Raw genomic sequence first — 18,157 nt, forward strand, 5'->3', positions numbered from 1 at the left:
GACCACTAGTGTAGGATATATTATTCAAATTTTAAAAGTCTGCGGTATGCACGTGTGTCTGGAGATTTATTTTTTCTTATTCTTTTTCTTCGACTTATTCCAATTTTGTTTTTTTTTTTTTCATTATCTCTAAATAATTCTATCGAGCGGCTCTTAGATTCGAACGGTAAAAATTTCGTAAAATTCGGGCTCAGTTGAGAATTTTCAGAAATTTTTTTTTTCTCCACTCTTAATCTCTTAGTCTTTTCCCTAATTATATATTAACTTACGTCATATTCTGTATATCTTATATCGTATGCAATTAATCGTAATTCTGTAATGTAATATATAACGTAAATATATATATCGTACGCTGCTCACTATATATTATACATTACATACTTGTACGGCATGTTATTTACAGAAGGGAAATGCATTGGGTTAGAAAAATACATGTAGCGTTCTTACGTAAAGGATGTACGAAAATTTTTTTCAAATACATATATCTGTACGCGTGTGCGAAAACAATTGTAATGATACGATGATAGTAATAGAAATAACAGCAACAACAACAACAACAACAACAACAACAATAATAATAATAATAGTAATGTCGCAGCTTGTAAGCATTTTTGGCTAGAATCGTCGTTTTAATTCAACAATTGTATGACTAGTTACAGGTGTACGTATAGCATAGATAGAAATTCTATTCAGCGCTTATATACCTATACATGTAGGTATATCGTTTATTTCGATTCTACCGTTAGTATGCGTCGTGAGTATTTTTTGCTTTTTTATCTAAGTAATTTAGTATTTATTTTTAATAACTTTTTTTCTCCCTAATAAGTTATACATGCACAATGTGTATTACAGCATTATAGGATCGAGTCCAGAATTTTTAGGACCGATAAATTTTCGCGACAAAAATCATGTAGAAATTGGAATGAAACAGCCCGAGAATTGAATATAAATACAAACTCATGCCTGTAGGAGTGAAGCGTCGTACTGAAATGCGTTAAAGAACACGATAGGTACATTAGAGCTATCTTAACGAATTTCTGTACAATTCTTTTTGACGGTTAATCGTTTCTTCTGTCTTGGTTTTTAATCCGAAAGTTTTAATTGCAATTTGTTGTATTAATTTTCTGTCCGTGTTCTCATATTATGTTTGCCTGTTGTAACATTCAACACCGAAAGCAATTAAGCAATGTCTGGAACAAGGTGGCGGTACGGTATAATACTTTTAATTATACGTACTCGTATTATCTCATGTAAATATATACTAAATGTAGAGTTTCCCTGCTTTTCAACGCCTATGTGTATATACAGGTACTGTTTAAAATTTCAAAACTTCCTAACAGGTATACATAGTAAGAAACAAATCTTATACATCCACCGCGATTAGATAGTCGATAAGTATCGATACGTAACGAGAAATCTTGTACGTAGGTATACGTATAGATATATTTGTATCTATTAACTTTATATTTACAAATTTACATCTCTTAACGACGCTACGATTTTCTTAACGTATTACCTACTTACATTTATTCACTTGCTTATTTATTTACTCGTTCATTTATTGATTTTACTTATTTATCCATACGACTAAGAATAATACGGTAAAAAGCTTTGATTGTTAATATATTATTGCGACAGCTTTCATTCGTTTACCATTATAATTAATTCGACGACTTGGAATTTGTTATAGCCATATAATAGTCATCGCGTTGAACTCTGGCTACAACCTAATCTCCCCTTGCCTCCCACCTCTATTAACGTTTAGCGTAGTTTTCTTTATTACGATAATATAGGTATATATATATATACTTTCGCGTCTTGAAGCATAATATATATTACTTTGACACGGCGGTGATGTTAAAAGTGATGAAAAATTGCTGATATGTTTTGAAATTCGGAATTCGGTTCGACGAAATTTCTTTCATATATTATTTGTTACGAGTCGTGAGAAAATTAATTTGTGAGTTCGAGGTTTTTTTTTTTTTATTCATTTATTTATTATTCTTCTTTTTTCTAAGAGATCAGTGTTGCCACTTTGACAATTTCACCTCGCGATATATATTTATTTACATATACCCGGAAAATTATTGGTATCGAATATCGGTATAAGTATATGTAGATGGATTCAACCCCGAACGTTCGGTGTATTTGAGCGAAAAAATATTGCAATTTTTTATATGAACTTGTACGTTTATGCATACATATAACTTACATACGCATTATAATATCCGTATCCTTATCTAAGTTAATACTGAAACGGTATACATACTTTATTCACCTATTATACATATATGCTTTTCTCATGGCTAATAGTTTTCTATAACAATATTTAAATAAATAGTTCTTTTCTATTTATTTTACAGCAAGACTGCAGACGCTTCAGCCACTGCCATCCCGAATTAATTATGTCTATAGTATATACCCTTATCAAAGTAACATTCTTCAAAAGCGATACTTGGTATCCTTCGTGATTTATTATTATTGTGTTTATATATACGTATATGTATATATGTATGTACATATTTTCACGTAATCAAAAGTCGCACCTTGAAATGCTATAATATAATAAGGTCCGATTTATCGAGCGCTTGGATCGATATGGAAATTGATAAATGAAGTAATAATTTGAAGCGGGAAACAAACGTATACCTACAGATGGAGATAAGAAAAAGCAAAACAGAATTATCAGAAGACATTTTTTACAGTGAATTAAACACGGTCGAATGCTGATCGTTTTTCGTGTCACGTACAAACTACTCACACGCTGATCAGTTTTTTGAACGCTTTTCGAAACTCGGGGTTGAATACCGTGTATATAACGGGGTTGACGAAGCTGTTCATGTAGCCAAGCCAGGACGTGACGATGAATGCTGTTATTCCAGGTTCGCAGGCGATTGCGAGCTTCACGCATACGGCATCCATCACGTTGCACGTGAAGAAGGGAACCCAGCATATCAGGAAGACCCCTGTGCAGGTTAATAAAAACAGGTGAAATGTGGGAGCGAGATAAGAATAAATCACCCCGCGAAAAGTTCGGCCGGTGTATACGCGTTGCGTGTATATGAGGGGAGTTTTTTTTTCTTTCTCTCTCTTACGTCGTCTTGAAAAACAAAGCCAGCAGCAGACTCTGCATTTCGGATACCGTACGCAAGAGGCGGCCCAAGTTGAAGTTATACCTATAATCGTTATTACATTACCGAACGGTGAGAAAATATTTGACAGTCTGATGAAGATTAATTCAAGTCGGGTGGTTTCTCTTCATCTCCCGTTACGGCAAGACGCTTCGTAATTCTACTTCACGGGGCCGGGGGGATTCGGTAAACCGTATCCGTACGTTCAATCATAGTTTTAGACTTTTCACAGTGTTTCGTGTATTTTATTCTCACGGCGAAGAAACTTGCTCGGAATAAGAAGATTTGAAACTTGAAATTCGATTGATTGTCGAAGGATAGTCGAAAGCACGAAGCAATTCTGCACTTGGTCGCTTCAAATCACTTTAATTTATGGTCGCGGTGACGCGGTCGTGTACCAAAGGCTTGGAATATTTGTACGTACAGTGTTTTTATCAAATCGCGTTATAGAATCAGTGGCAACATTTCTACTAACGGCTTACGAGATTCTCCCAAGCAGGCTATATATCACTTTCCTGTTGGGCAAAGCTACTCGAAACTTGCTCGGCGCTAAAACAAGCCCGGCACCAGGTCCCGGCGCGGGGATTTGAGATAACTTCAGAATTGGGTTTTCGCACAATCATGCATAATGTGATTTAGGTCGTTAGTCCCGCGCAGTATAACCGCTTTAATAATTGGAAAGCGATTTTAGTAGCTACTTCGCTCACAGTGCGACGTACCTTGCGCGAAAATCGCCGGCGTACAAACCCCGCGCAACCTACGTGACGAGAATTAGGGCAAAAATCAATCCAACGAATTAACAGAAGCCTCCGGTGTAGCTTACCGAGTACTATGGCGAGGGTTTTCGTAGCCTTCCGTTCCTTCTTCGCCGAGCTTTTCTCCCGTTTCTTCTTGCTCGCCTTGTTCGCCTTGTATATCGTGAACCTCGAGCCAGCCGACGCATTTTTCCTCTCCTTTTTCACTGTCATGCCCCCCAAAACGCTCGGGGTTCGTCCGAGTTGAAGGTGCAGCATGGACGGGGTGCTCCTCAACCTCTTCAGCTCCTGCTTGTTGTTACTTCCGTTTCTCCTCCCCTGCGTTACGGACATCGTCCTGGGCGGCGGTGGCGACGAGGACGACGACGAGGCCGACGCCACCTTCAAATTCGGACTCGAATTCGTCTCGAGTCCTTCGTGGATCGCGCTGCTCACCGGCTCGTAAGACGAATCCGTCGCCCTGGTTCCATTTGGTCCCCCGGTCAGCTGGGTCTGGGCTATCATACTGAACCGGGAACTGCGATAAGTTTTTCAAAAATCAAATCTAGCTTTGTCGATTAAATGGGAGCTTTGACGATGGTCGAAGAGAAACCGGTTTTTCGACTCACGCCGATCGCCAAACGTTACAAGAGACAACTCTCTAGTTACTTTGAAATTCGTTTAGCGTAATGCCTAAAATCGCATTGAAACGATCCAAAATAAGTCTTGGAATTTTTTATCCTACGTTATTAGCCAGAGAGTTTAATCGGAAACGAATGTAACGTAATCGCGAAATTGATCTAAATCGTACAACTGATCGTGGTGGAAACTCTTGGCGACGACATACGTGAGCTTGGCGTGAGAAAAAAAGAGGCATGAAATAATTTCCGTTAATTCATGAAAATTTGATCTGGTTAAACCGTGTAATTAAAGCCAGCGGCTAATTAGCTGGCCAGGCAGGCGTGCATGACCTAGTAGTAGGAAATACCGGGATCACCGTCCATAGAGGAGGTCAAAATTGCCTTGATCTCGAGAGAGGCGCGGTGTTATCTGTTCACGAGACATCTGGCTCGCAGCCGAGGATCAATCGGAAGCCAGCGATGCGTCCTGCCGATCATTTATGCGTGTACCATGCGCCCGGACGTGTACAGGTATACCTATCATTGCGGATAGATGCGGTGTGCCGAGTGGCTGTTGGGCGAGCTTTCGGCTCTCGCCGATCAATCTATTTACGACCGGTATAGCTTGCGCTGTGATACAGCCATCCATCGCAACCGATTCCCATGCGTGCCTAACAATAACTTTATTGCACGCCCTTCCCCCTTCAGCTTACGATTGGTACAATGTTCAGTGGAACGTACGATACGTAGATAGGTAGATGCGTAGATAGGTCGATCAGTAGTGCGAGTCAGTAGTCGTCGGGCAGCGGTATAAGCGGAGATCGAGCTGGTGGTTCGTGGCACCGTTGTCAGGCCGGTAGGGAGGGTAGACGTGCGTTCAAAGCCATTCTTTGAAACGCGATAGGCTGAAATTGCACGATTCATGGGACCGGGAGGCGGAGGTGAGTCGATAGATTCGTAAGGCAAGTGTATCAGTTACCGACCCTGTGTCAATAATAATTGGTACACTTACCTCAGGTGCCGTTTGTTTCTCCCGATTTGAAACGATAAATTCTCCGCATTCTGTATCTTCATATTTGTTCGACATTCTATTATGTTTTGGAAATTTTCAAGAAACTTTACGTTACTGTATAAATACCAGAGTACGAATGATTTGTTACCAAGTTTTTGTGTTGCTCGGATGAGTAATTTGAAAATTGATAAATTTTTATTCTGTCAATCGTGGTACGTTGATTTACTACGCACGTGAACCAGAACCGTGAATTGTCGTAATTGGCAAGAACGGTGGAACTGAGAATACGAGTGTTCTTTTACCTTCATTTTCAAATAACGTTTTTTGCAACTGAGACATTACCCTGCTCGAATATTACTCCATAAGGTGACCTCTGAAAGGTTTAATACCTGGTATTCGAGACCCGGTGAAGAATATCACTGCGAAATGTCAACGCTTCCACAAGTTGGAAACTCGCCTTGGGAAGTTCAGCGAGTAATGTGAAAAATGTGAAAAACCTAAGGCTCGTAAAAATTAAACTTCAAAGGTGTGAAAATATTGTTCAACCTGCTCGTGCAGCCATCTGGTAAGATCGAGGAAGATTATCCGACGGGGGTCACGTGTTTGTTCTTAATTACAGACTTGGCACTTTGTGCTATACTCTGTGGTTATTAGGGCGTGGTTACGAGCACGGGGCACGTATGGTTATGGTGTCGGCAGACGGGGCTGGCCGCACCGGGAGATAGAAAATACGGGGGTGATATGCCCGCAGGGGAGTAAAAGCTATACGTGTGTTAACTTCCTCGAGGATGAAAACGACCTGTTCTACTTCTCAACCGAAATGTACCGCCCCATGTTTTTATACCCGACATCCCCCGGCTCATTGGCTTTTCGGTTTACGTTCAACGCCTCGCCCTTAACACCCTTCAGCCTACGGGTGGGAGCAGGGGGTGGGATGGGAAGGGACGTTGGGGAGGGGGGCACGCTTCTCTGTATTATGCAAAACACTGTGGCAAACGAAGTGTATAGGTGGAGTTCGCTTTGTCGGGTGCCAAAGTACCCTGTCAGATGGGGGATGTAAGAATGCCTCAAACCCCCCCCTTCCGCCTCACCTCACCGCGCGAAAAAACGTTTTGTCAAGTTGCAGAGGTAGGGTTTGATTTTAAAAAGATGCGCGCGAAGAACGAGAAAGAATGAAATATTGTAGGAGGACGAGACGTGGAATGGAAGAAAAGAATTATACGGCGTGATTCTCATTATACTTTCAATTTTTTTTATTTATTTATGTTTTTTGCTTTTTCTTCTTCCTCGCAACGATATATTAGGTTGATGAAGTTTCACAAGCCGTACGTAGCTGGCAGATAAGGATATAAAGCAAGAGACACGGTACAGGTATAGAGAGAGAGAGAGGACGAAAAGCGGGCGGGCAGACAATCGGTTGTTGTTGATTATCTTGAAATAAGATTAATTAATATGGATGAGGCGTGTTTTGCATTTGATAGAGTCATTTGAAACGGCAACGCCCTTGCGTTCCGTTCCTTCCCGAACCCTGAAACTTTGTCGCCGGAGATCTCATACCTACTATCCCTTCCTACATCTATACCAAAGCTGAATATCTCCTCGAGAGGTTCAACTGCCAGCTCTGCAGCCCCTAAATAGGTAATAACGAGTCACGCCACCTCACTCAGGCTTTCAACGACTCTCGGAAGTCAGGCTTTAGCCAAGAGAAAAGAAAATTGGAGAGAGGAAAGAACGGGGAAAATAAAAAAAAAAAATAGAAAAAAAGGGGGCGGGGGGGTTGAAAGGGGGATTAAGACTTTTCGAGACAATATTCAATAGGAACTTACTCAATTAACCTCGTTTCAACGACAATGCGGCCGTGTTCTCGAACCAACGGTTGCGAACGTCAGAGTGTCGGACTATCTTCCAATTTCCAGCATCTACTGACCGATCGTACGATTGGAATTTCTCCACTTTTCCTCGAGCGAGGTGATTCTTTTTTTATCAATCGAGGCTCGCGGAGCGTCGAAAAACTTTATACTTTACGAATTGACCGTTCGAATTGACTTCGGTACGTAACGTAAAAAAGTAATACCCTTTCGAAGAACCTGTACAAGGATTTGGATGCGATATAATTTAGCGTGGAATAAGCTCGGAATTGAACTTGCTGCAGAGCTTAAAATAATACGGCTCGTTGCCATAAGGTGAGAGCATTATACAGCTCGAGTTCAGAAAGAACAAACTGCAATTAAACTCTAGCAAACTGCACCAGGTAGTACCTACCAACCTACTACACAATCCGCGGTGGTGGTGATGTAAATTTTCTACAACATAGGTTTGTATGTAACATATAACGGAGAATAGCTAGTGCTAAATTTTGATAAAAATTAAAGCGAACCAGCTGCTTCGCCGCCCGGTCTGCCTCATATTTTATATTATATCCGGTGTGTAACATGATGTTTCAAAGGGATATTAAAAAAGTCCAGAAATTTTAATACGCGGATGCGTTGCTGGATTACCGCGTTATACGGCCATCATTTATATCCTGCTCAGAGGCAAATGTGGAGGAGGGTGGTTGTTATTTCCATGTTTTTACCGTCTCTAATTATCTTTCGGCGTGTGCTCGTTAAAAAGACGTCGCGTAGCCGGGCGGTGCGTTAACCTGAACAATTTCGAAAAAAAAAAAACAATTACAACAACCAAAAGCAACAGCGTCAAATTTGCGGAAAATATTATTAAAACTTTTTCACGCTGCGTAGAGACAACCGTCAGACCATTCGCTACAGTCGAACAACTCCTATTATAGGGCAGACGCGAAGTCGGCTTGCGGATGCTCGGCATCTTATGCAGTGAACACGGATGTGAAATTACGCGATGCCTGGGCACTTAATTAGCAAGGGGTAGGAAATTAACAAGAAAACTTGTATGTTTCGAGCTGAGCAGCGCGCTTATAGGTACCGAAGTGTCTGTAAGTGTTTTGAATATTTCGCGTAATTGAAATATAATTATGGAAATATTCTCACGACGATCCGCAGCTTTCGACACGCTACATTAATTGCAAGTCAACACGACAGTTCTCGGATATATTTTATAAAATCTCGAGGCACGCGGGCGGAGTTTAAAATATATACCCTGTGTAAGATACAATGCTATAAGATGCGAAGATTCAAAGTTCAGGAACAACTCTTGGCGAAGTGGGTGTGCGAAATTCAATTGGATATTTGAAATTCAACCTCGGTTGAAATTGCTTTTCCAATAGATTGTGAAACACTCCGCCCCTCTCTTTATTCGCGCTTCCCATACGTATTCTGTCTTTGCCATTCTGGCGGGATTCGTAGATGCGATACCTGCTCGCTTTCGCAGCGAATAAGACGCGAGCACGATTCGCGTGATACATGTATAATTGACAAGCAAACGCGACTCGAACTCTTTGGTACGCGTTGCGCGAACTCTCAGATAGGAAAAAAATTGTCTCTAATTGCACAAGTATTTCATAGTAATCGCGTGTTAACGAACGGACTCACGTGATGTCAGCATCAAATCGAGGCCTCTGAAACACCCGAATCTCGATTCGAATCTTGGTAATTTTCGTTCGATTCGACCATCGCCGAGACGTTTTCAAAGTGAACCGGATTTTGTGTAACATGTTTGCCAACGTGGTTGAGAAATAGAGGAATCGTAAATCGACGAGGGACTTACGCAGCCTCCTCGACAACGGTGGCCAGTATGAACTCGGTGCTCTTATCGTTCGATATAACGACCCCGGGCTCCAAGGGCGTTTCGTTTTCGTCCTCGTCCTCGTTGCTCCCCGAAGCGGTGTTCGTAGCTTCTTCAAGCCCGGGTGCAACGAGGGCTGCAGCTCCCAACGCCGTCTCTGCAAACCTTGCAACAGAATAAACACTGCGTGATCTTAGTTAGAACCGTGCCAATGAGAGCTGCGACGCCTGGCACAGCGATTTTTATAACAACGATCGGGCTTATCGGGCCGGAAGTAGGACTCGATTGATTTATCGTTAGCCAAATTCTTGCCCGTCTATACGCTAGAACGCCTATCGCGCCGCACCGGGTTAATTAACTATCGAAATCGAGGGGGATTAGAGGGAGAAAGACAGAGATAAATTGGCGCAATTATCGATAATTGGCTTGTAAGCATTCACCGATTAACAGTTCGAGAATCGAGGTTTGATTACAGGGCCGAAATCGAAAGAGGATCGGTAAATATGTAATAACGTACGTATAGACGTATATGTCACGATTCGACGCAAATTACTCCTGTTTCACTTCACTCGTATTGTATACAATATGGATACCCGGTTCCTGAAGTAGGAGTAATTTGCATCGAAGCTAGTTCCAAAGAATATCGAGATTTCTTTTTAGTCATCTAGTTTTACGGTCTACGGTATCGGAGAACTTGTCATATCTCTTTTCGAATCATTGACTATTTGTATATAAGTATATAGTACAACTGTATAAGTTGTACCGATTTAGAGTTAATTTCGTCAACTCCAGATCTGCACTTCGGGGCTTTTATGCTTCTCGAGTATCTCATTGTACAAGTATTGTTAAGGGGAATGGCTGTGTCACTTCAATAAACATTTTTGGACGTACATGTAGAATATATACGTATAATGTGTATAACGAGTGGAAAGGGTTGGTCGTCGAGGCGATTAATGATCTTCACATCGCAATAAGCTGGTGTTACATTTCGGAGATTTCTCTCTTTTCGTTTTTGTTACACACTCTGTTTTGTGTTTTACACACGCGAAATGGGGCATGAGGCTAAGTTGGCATACATCAGAAGAGATAGACGACGTCGTATAAAGTATACAGGCACAGTACACAAGGCGGAGGTCTAGCGTATTGCATACATGTGTATAATATAAATACAGGTATACATTCTCGAGTTTTCAGACAGAGAATTGAGGGTGTTTACCTGTGGAAAACAAAACCGCACGAAGAAACACTGCGATAAGTATTAGAACATTAAAAAGTTGGCGAAAAACAGACAAAAACAAAAAAAAAAGAACACACGAAGAGCATTATCAAACCGCTTTGCCCTTCTCACGATTAAACATACATGATATCTTTTATTTTTCTACCGAAATGGAATGTAAATTGTAAAAGTCGAGTTTAATTGATAAAAGATATTTTTTCATATTCCAAGTCGACCCCTCTCGTTTCACGTATAGATATGTTTTTTGTTGATTCCATCGTTTCGAAGCGACAAGGATTTTCCGGCAGAGATACGCGTTACGCTTCGTTTTTTCCTTCCTTGAAAAATTGTCAAATTTTTTTTTTTCTCTCCCTCTCTCACCGGCGTCATTATTAACGGAGTGCTGGTATCTCCGGGAGCACGTAGCTTTCAATTGTTATGGCCAGCTGTCACTGTCACCCTGACGTGACCCGTCAACGTTGTTTTTACACCCTCTCTCCTGTACGCATGTATACGTTTCTCTCGCTCCATTAATTTTATTTGCATTCGAATTTATATCTGCGTCAAAATTTACGACCCGAACAAAAGCCTACGTACACACGCGTACGTACGTACCTACATGTGCAATCAATACGTATGTATATATTATACATATGCACAATAGCGGTTATCGCGTCAACGTCGATTCGTACTGTGAGCGGCATGTTTTTTTTTTAAAATTCTCTGCTCTCGCTTTCTTTCTGAAATTTTCGAACCGGAATTTGATACCCTCGTCCCTGCCACTCTACGGTAACAAGCAGTGCTTTATCTGTGTTTCACGTGTCAGAGATGGAAGGGAAGTGAAAAATTTGACAAGACGTTTCTTCGCAATCCACATGTGAACCGATTATCATTAATTCACAGGAGCTCGAATTATCGTGTTACCGTTTCGAATTATTTTCGCTTCGTACAAAGGTGAAGATTCCGAGGAATACAAAGTTACACACCTAGTTTCCTTTACCGCTAGGAACAAATATATGTGTTACAATCTGGTTTGTCACACTCATGGACGTAAACGAATTTGCCGAAGATCAAAAAATTACGATTATACTTTACACAGTCGAATTTGCAAATATGATTGAAAAAAATCGTTAGGAATTGAAGGAATAATTCAGTTCCGACAAAGTTACTCCTATGTAACATGTTTTACGTCAATTATTCAGTATGGGGATTGAAATCGATCGGTAACCCGAAAAACCCCTGGACGAGAGTTTCTTTTACCGAATTTCATCAAATTTGAAATTATCTTACGCCATGTTAGAATTTTTGAAATCATACTTCAGATTCGTAATCAGAGAGTCCAAAAGTCACATAATACTTTCTTGTTATGAAAGTTGACTCAGCACAATAAATGTGTGACTCGAAGGGTTAATCGAGGGCGAAGCGGCTTAGTTACCTATCGGATCCTCCCCCAATTCCACCGCCCCCTGCAGCCGGCAGCTCCTTACCTCCTTATCCCCGTCAATGCCGCAGTCTCCCTCTTACCAGAGCATCGCTATCTCGGAGAACCAGGACGGCTTCAGCGCGCCGGCCTGAGATAATGAGATGAACGAGAATTCGCCAGACGCATCCAACTATTTCCCTGTCATAATTCGTTTTATCGCCGAACGGAGGCGCCGGCTCATCGTCAGCCAGGCTGCAGGGTGCTTGTTAAGGGTGACGCGGAGAAGGTGCGGAAGACTCATCGTCGGACGTATGGAACGAACCGTTATTTTTTTAATTTTAAAATTAAATTAATATAACATCAAGACGTTATCCTGTTTCACGTAGGTATACTCGTGTCGGGTCTTGCACCCGTCAACGCTTTCTTCTCAATACTTACCGCGTCCGTTAAATTTTTACCGTCAGCGTGGAACGAACGCTGTAGAAACGTCCGAATAAAGAATTATCCAGAGAATACACACGCGTAAATATGTGTGAAATTCGTGTAATGCGGAATATATATTGCAAATCCGAAAAGAATTATACCCCGAGGATTCCGACGAATGGAGGTTATAATGTTGAAAGAAGCTGCACTCCCCAATTTTTCGGCTCGTAAACACTGCCTGAATCCTCGCCTGAAACGTGTAGTTACATTCTTTCCCAGGCTGTGCAGTTTTATTACCCTAGGTGTACGGTGTGTGCGCAACAAACGAAGTATAATGCGAAATTCTGGACATTCGTGAAAATTTTTACATTTTTCAACTCGAATGCGAGTTTGCAGAACCGTGTGATGAATGTGTTCGTGTTCAGGTGAAGAAAATGAGAAAATAACAATAAAACTTTCGTTTCTCTTTTTTAGTTGCAGAGCTAAATGCCCGACGCGAAATTCGAAATTGCACTTGTTTCGCTGCTGGGATTTGCATGTGTTTTCCGTTTGCACTTTAAAAACGGTATCCGTGCGGAGTCGTTCTTTTTTTTTTCTTTTCAAACAACTTATATTCGTGCTCCTCGGACGTGTATTAGGTAAAGCTATTTACCTCTAGGCGAGTATCTGGTTTTTCGGGGATAAAAGTACGGATTGAGATATAACCTGCGATATCAATGCGAACTTTGGGCGTAACGGATAAAATTCCCGGCCTTCCGTAGGTCTGATTTCGAATCACATTCCGCACAATAAGTTATCGTTATCGTTCGCGATTGAAGAACTCTGGTGAGAACGAAACAGGCATGAGGAGGGAGATAGCGTTAATCTGGGGCGAGGAAATATATTTCACAGGGTGAACCGGCCATGCGGGAAGAACTTTTGTGTTTCTTTGTTTACGTAAAAAATTGCGACAACGCTATTTCGATTCGTACCTGTATTCCGTATTCGGAAACAGAGAATGCGAAGTGTGAAAAAACTCACCTTCTCGTATGAGCGATGTTCTCTATTATGCTCCCCGGCTTGATGTCACCCAAATTTGGTTTTCTGGCCGCCCGAGCTTTCTTGGCTCTGTTTCTAAGCGCCTGAAACACAAGTGAGTAAATTCAAACGACGGTTAGTTTGTCGCGGATGAAATTTGCGTTTAAATTTGCAAACCATACGCGTGTACGAAACAAGAAACTCTATAATATTCCTGGCGATTAGCCTTGAACGATTATATCGTCGAAGGGACGGACGGACTCGGGACTTTGGGAAGCAGAGAAACGAACTGCACTAAAGAGGGATGGATAGAAAAAATGGAAAAAAGAACAAACAACCATGGAAACTTCGCACTTCGTTCATAAGCTCTTCGGCGAGGCAAAGTTTACTCCTGGAGTATATAGGTATAGTCAACGTCAGGTAACAGCCGCCATGCCGTGAACGGAGGATCGATTAAGCTAAGGACCTTAAGCTCACGCTGATCGTTTGTCAAAAATTATCGCGCGTATGAATTATTCCGCGAAATATGATCGCGGTTAGACGATCCTCGGGAAATTTACTTTCTTGTCATTTAAAAAACCAAAAAAAAAAATATTATAATAATACTCAAAATTAAAATCCCACTTTTCTATTCCAGGTATTCCGGAATGTCTTTTTCGCGGTGCTTCAAAAGCGGATGGAAAAATGCGTCGTGGGTTACCAGAGAAAGAGGTTACTCTGCGGTAAGCGATTAAAAAGAAATTCATTCTCTGAAAAGTACTTTTCGCAGCTGACGAAACGACTCGAAGTCGTGAAACGAAGAATCCAAGTTACGAATTTACTTCGAATCGTGAATTTTGAAATTTATCTCTGGAACAGACGATACGTCGAAGCGAAAACAACGGATTCAGTTTCACGCGGCGTACAACTCGCGCTGTTTTCCTTGATTATCTTCTTCACCTCGCCGCCAAAACGAGGCAAGAAAATAGGGGAGCCATATTTTAGGGAATCACCCGTATACGAGGAGGAGACAGGGTGCCGTGGATAAAGTCCGGGGGTGGGATGGAGGGGGGGGATCGGAGCGTTTGCCCCAGGGGTCCAAGTTTATCGTAGCTCGTACACACACATCTGGCAATTTTGTTTCGCGTTCCTGGACCGTTTGTCTATTTGTCCGTCGGTCCACGACCCCGGTCCGTAGTGTTGCAGACAGGTAGGCATGTGTGAGTGCGTATCCATACGCCCGCCTCCGTATGGTGGCGCGATGTTAGGTAGGTACTCCGAAACTTTCTCACGAGTCCGTAAACCGCGTGTGTGTTTATACCCACCTTGACTGGAGCTAAGACATTTGGATTAGGGTAAATGGGCCAAGTTTTCGACGTGTAATTTCGAGTTAATAATGGCCGGTTAATCCATCCGTATTCACCTTCTTGTTGCACACAATCCGGCCTTGGCAAGGATGCAAGAACTACAGAGAGGACAATTAACGTCTCCGTTAAAGTGTTTGCGTGTTTCGGTGACGTGTGTGGGAGGTGCTGAACGAGACACGGACCAAGTAATTAATACACAATTAGCCCCGTCGGTCTCGCCGAGATCCGGGAACAGGGAATACAGCCGGATGGTGTATCGGTAAAAGCGGTCGGGCCGCCCCTTCGACTCGGGCTGGGGTGGCTTTCTGGGCCGGTAACTTTTTGGCGCAAAGTTTCGTTTGACGGCGGGGCGCGGAAAAGCCGCTGGACCGATCAAAGCGCGAAGAGCGGAAGCGTCGTAAGTTTGCCGGCTAACCTTGAATATGTTGTAGTAGAGAAAGACCATGATGATGCAGGGTATGTAGAAGCTCGTGAGGCTCGAGTAGATGATGAAGTCGGTGTTGTAGAAGAGACAGAGGTCCGGTATCCTGTCCGGCGTGTTGTTCAGGCCCAAGACTATCGGGCTTCCTATGGTTATCGATATCGCCCATACCAGCACTATCGTCATCCACACCCTCCTGTTGTTCTTGTGCTTGGCGTATTTTATCGGCTTCGTTACGGCTATGTACCTGCGACAGAGGTTCGTAATACCCGATTAGTCTCGACTCCACGATTTGCGTCTTATTCGCTTATTCCGATAATACATCGGACGAAAGTGAAAACCGCCCGAACATTTCCCGAACGAAATCGCAGCTGAGCGATAGTGTATAACATTCGTCGACCGTCGTTCGGCCCTTGTGAGAAGGATGTGACGTCAGGGTTTCCGCGACCCAGTTATGAGGGCAGGGACGACTTAAAGGACGCTTTTACCGCTAAAAGCAACCCAACGCTCTGGGACCTCCGCTATTTTTTTTTCTATCCCCTCGCCGCCTCCGTCCGTTCGAAACGTTCGTTTTCGCGAAAGTGTAAATCCACCTATGGCACTGCGCGACCGGGATAAAGGGTGAGTCGGATTCCGCAAAGGTTCTATGACTTTGATTTCTTCGATTTCGCCAGCAGTTGGCAGGTCTGTTTTTTTAATTTTCATTTAAAGATCTGAGCTGTGCGGCGTGCTCGGAAAATGCGATTCATCGTCGAGGTATACCCGCGTTATAAAAGACTAGTCTCTTGTTCCACGAGAGGCAGGCGGCTCAGGTGGAAAGTAGCGGGAGTAAAATCCTATCGAGAGTATGGATGTTTGCGGAGCGCACACGCCTTGCGATATAATAGTAGGAGTTTCGGATGTTTTCTTAAGACTTCAACAAGCCGCGGGGAAATACGGGCAAGAGCACGTAGGTTATACATACATACGATGATTGGAAAATATTTGTTAAAGGACGAATCAGGCGAGGCGATGTAACATTCTTAGAAATAACCAATGTTCCTTCTCTCTCTCGATATAATGCAATTTTTTTTTTTTCTTTTCAACAACGTTTTGTTTCTTTCAACGTAACGTCGGGGCTGATAAAACGTCGATTCGAAAAAAGTATCGTACTACTTGTACGAAACAGTGTACTGCCGGAATAGAATAGAATATAATGATTCGATACTCTTTTACTCTGTAGCGAACGTGAGCTTGAAAAATGAAAAAATTGCTGATATTAACGCGAGCTTGAAGTAGATTGGTCGTTAGTTCGGAACTATGTACGGTGTATCGGATCTCGCTTTCGTGTAGCCGCGTTATCGAGTTTGTAATTCCTGCAGCCTTCGGAAACGCTTGTTTATTCATGGAAAATCCCGGATCTCGTAATACGTAAGCCTGTGATAATATCGAGGATCCGGAAAATCGCGTAATACGAGGGAACAGGGAGCAGCGTCGACGAAGATGCGTAAGTACCAGGTACCAAATCTCATCCTGTGCCGTGTACCTTGTAAATTGTGTAAATATCGATTACTCGTAGGTAATAAACGAGATGTAGTACACATCGCGATGAAACGAATTCAAATGGAAAAAAAAAAAAAAAACGCGAAGTAACGTAAGAAAAAAATTTAAAGAAACATGTATCGCGGGACTTGAAAGAAAACGAATATTGCGAAAGAGTGCAAAGAACCGTGTTCTTCGGTTAAGGTACCTACGAGCGGAAGTTATATGACGTATAGATATTTATAACGGTATTTTTGTGTACATAACCGGTACGCGAATGCAGATACACGTCTACGCCCGTGTAGATACAGTGTGAAGAGTTTCCGGTACGACACATAATAAAGCAGCGATATGAGAAATCCTGCGCCGCATACCGCAGGCTCTTCCATACGGTATCCCTTCTACGTCCCGCGCGTTGCTTATCGTTGCTACCATCCCTCCGAACCATTGTAATAATAATAAAAATAACAATAAAAGCAACAATGGTCAGAAGAATAACACATGGTTATTTTTGTCATTACTATTCCGGGAACGGGATAAATTTTATTTGCGCGCCAAATATACGTCGCTATTCCTACTGTACGTACACATTTACGACAGGTCGACGGAGTGTGCAAGGCATTCGCGTCACGCGCGAAGAAAATCAGCAAACTCTATTCTTTTCTCCCGCGGTGTACCTAAGCATAGTCCTTCTGGTCGCAAACGAAGCCTCGAAGAATTCGCCCAACGTTCGTCGAATCCATAGGTGTACCTGTATTAGACATCACAGAGATATCCGGCGGAGCGGAAGCCGAGATTTTCCGTCGGACTGGAAATTCGCCGCGCGGAGTATCTCCAGATTTTCCGAAAAACCGCCCGCCCGACGAGCTTGACTCACCTGTCTACCGATATCGCGACTAGATTGAAGATCGAGCTCGTGCTGCAGGTTACGTCCATCGCGATGTAGCAGTCGCAAACAAAGGCTGGCAGGGTCCACGCGCCGTTTACCTGAAACCAATCAAGAGGAAGGGGCGAGCCATTAGAGGGTGTTTTCAACCGTACTGCGACAATTGGTACCGCATGCGGTGTACGGTATTATATGGGAAAATTTACGCGGCCACAGCCTTCCAATTAACCAGTAACATCGGAAATACGCCGGGGTTTGCGCGCGGGGACGCTTTTGTTGCCCCCGGATGGCTGAATGTGGGTATAATAACGCGCTCCTCTGATCAACGAAGGCTCGGCTCTACGTTCCGCCAAATTCGACCACTCGTTCGCCTACATCCGATAAGTGACAAATTACTCGTCGACCGGTTCGTCGAGTCGTTATAAATCTGAACCGATCAACCGACCGTTCGTTCCGTTCAACTTTCGCCGAGGTTCTTCGGACCGATCGGTTGCTTGCGCGGCTTTTCTCCACCTTCAAAATCCACGCCCTGTTATTTTTTCATTTCATTCCGTCACACCGCACCTGGCCGTACCTACGAGTCGAGGTATTGGAAAAGCCTTGTCCCGAGAAGGGTGTTTCGATTTAGGTGAAGTCAGAGCTGCCATTCTTCCACCGTCCTTCCCGTCTTTGCAGTTATAGCTGGGCGTGTACTCCGCCCGCCTTCCCACG

The 18,157-nt window shown here is 42.8% G+C and overlaps 2 protein-coding genes across 4 annotated transcripts in view; one reads left to right on the top strand and one right to left on the bottom strand.

Annotated features, from left to right (window-relative positions):
* LOC124294976 overlaps positions 1-18,157 on the top strand; it is a 77,087-nt gene that overhangs the window by 32,440 nt on the left and 26,490 nt on the right. Inside the window, exon 9 of the mRNA XM_046742775.1 lies at positions 13,910-13,994. Within this exon, the coding sequence (XP_046598731.1) occupies positions 13,910-13,994 (85 nt within the window). The remainder of the gene's footprint in view (positions 1-13,909; positions 13,995-18,157) is intronic.
* The window catches only part of LOC107218112 (dopamine D2-like receptor), a 125,989-nt gene continuing 107,896 nt past the window's right edge, over positions 65-18,157 (bottom strand). The window contains exons 3-8 of one of the 3 annotated variants that reach the window (XM_046742774.1): positions 17,438-17,547; positions 15,034-15,286; positions 13,276-13,376; positions 9,176-9,358; positions 3,955-4,403; positions 65-2,966 (exon numbers count right to left, since the gene is read on the bottom strand). In XM_046742774.1, coding sequence (XP_046598730.1) covers positions 2,758-2,966; positions 3,955-4,403; positions 9,176-9,358; positions 13,276-13,376; positions 15,034-15,286; positions 17,438-17,547 — 1,305 coding nt within the window. In that variant the 3' untranslated portion in view covers positions 65-2,757. Of the gene's footprint in view, positions 2,967-3,954; positions 4,404-9,175; positions 9,377-13,275; positions 13,377-15,033; positions 15,287-17,437; positions 17,548-18,157 lie in introns of all 3 variants that reach the window. The other 2 variants (XM_046742773.1, XM_046742772.1) reach the window with 2 other exon arrangements.

This window comes from Neodiprion lecontei, chromosome 6 (assembly GCF_021901455.1).
Source record: "Neodiprion lecontei isolate iyNeoLeco1 chromosome 6, iyNeoLeco1.1, whole genome shotgun sequence".
Classification (NCBI taxonomy): domain Eukaryota; kingdom Metazoa; phylum Arthropoda; class Insecta; order Hymenoptera; family Diprionidae; genus Neodiprion; species Neodiprion lecontei.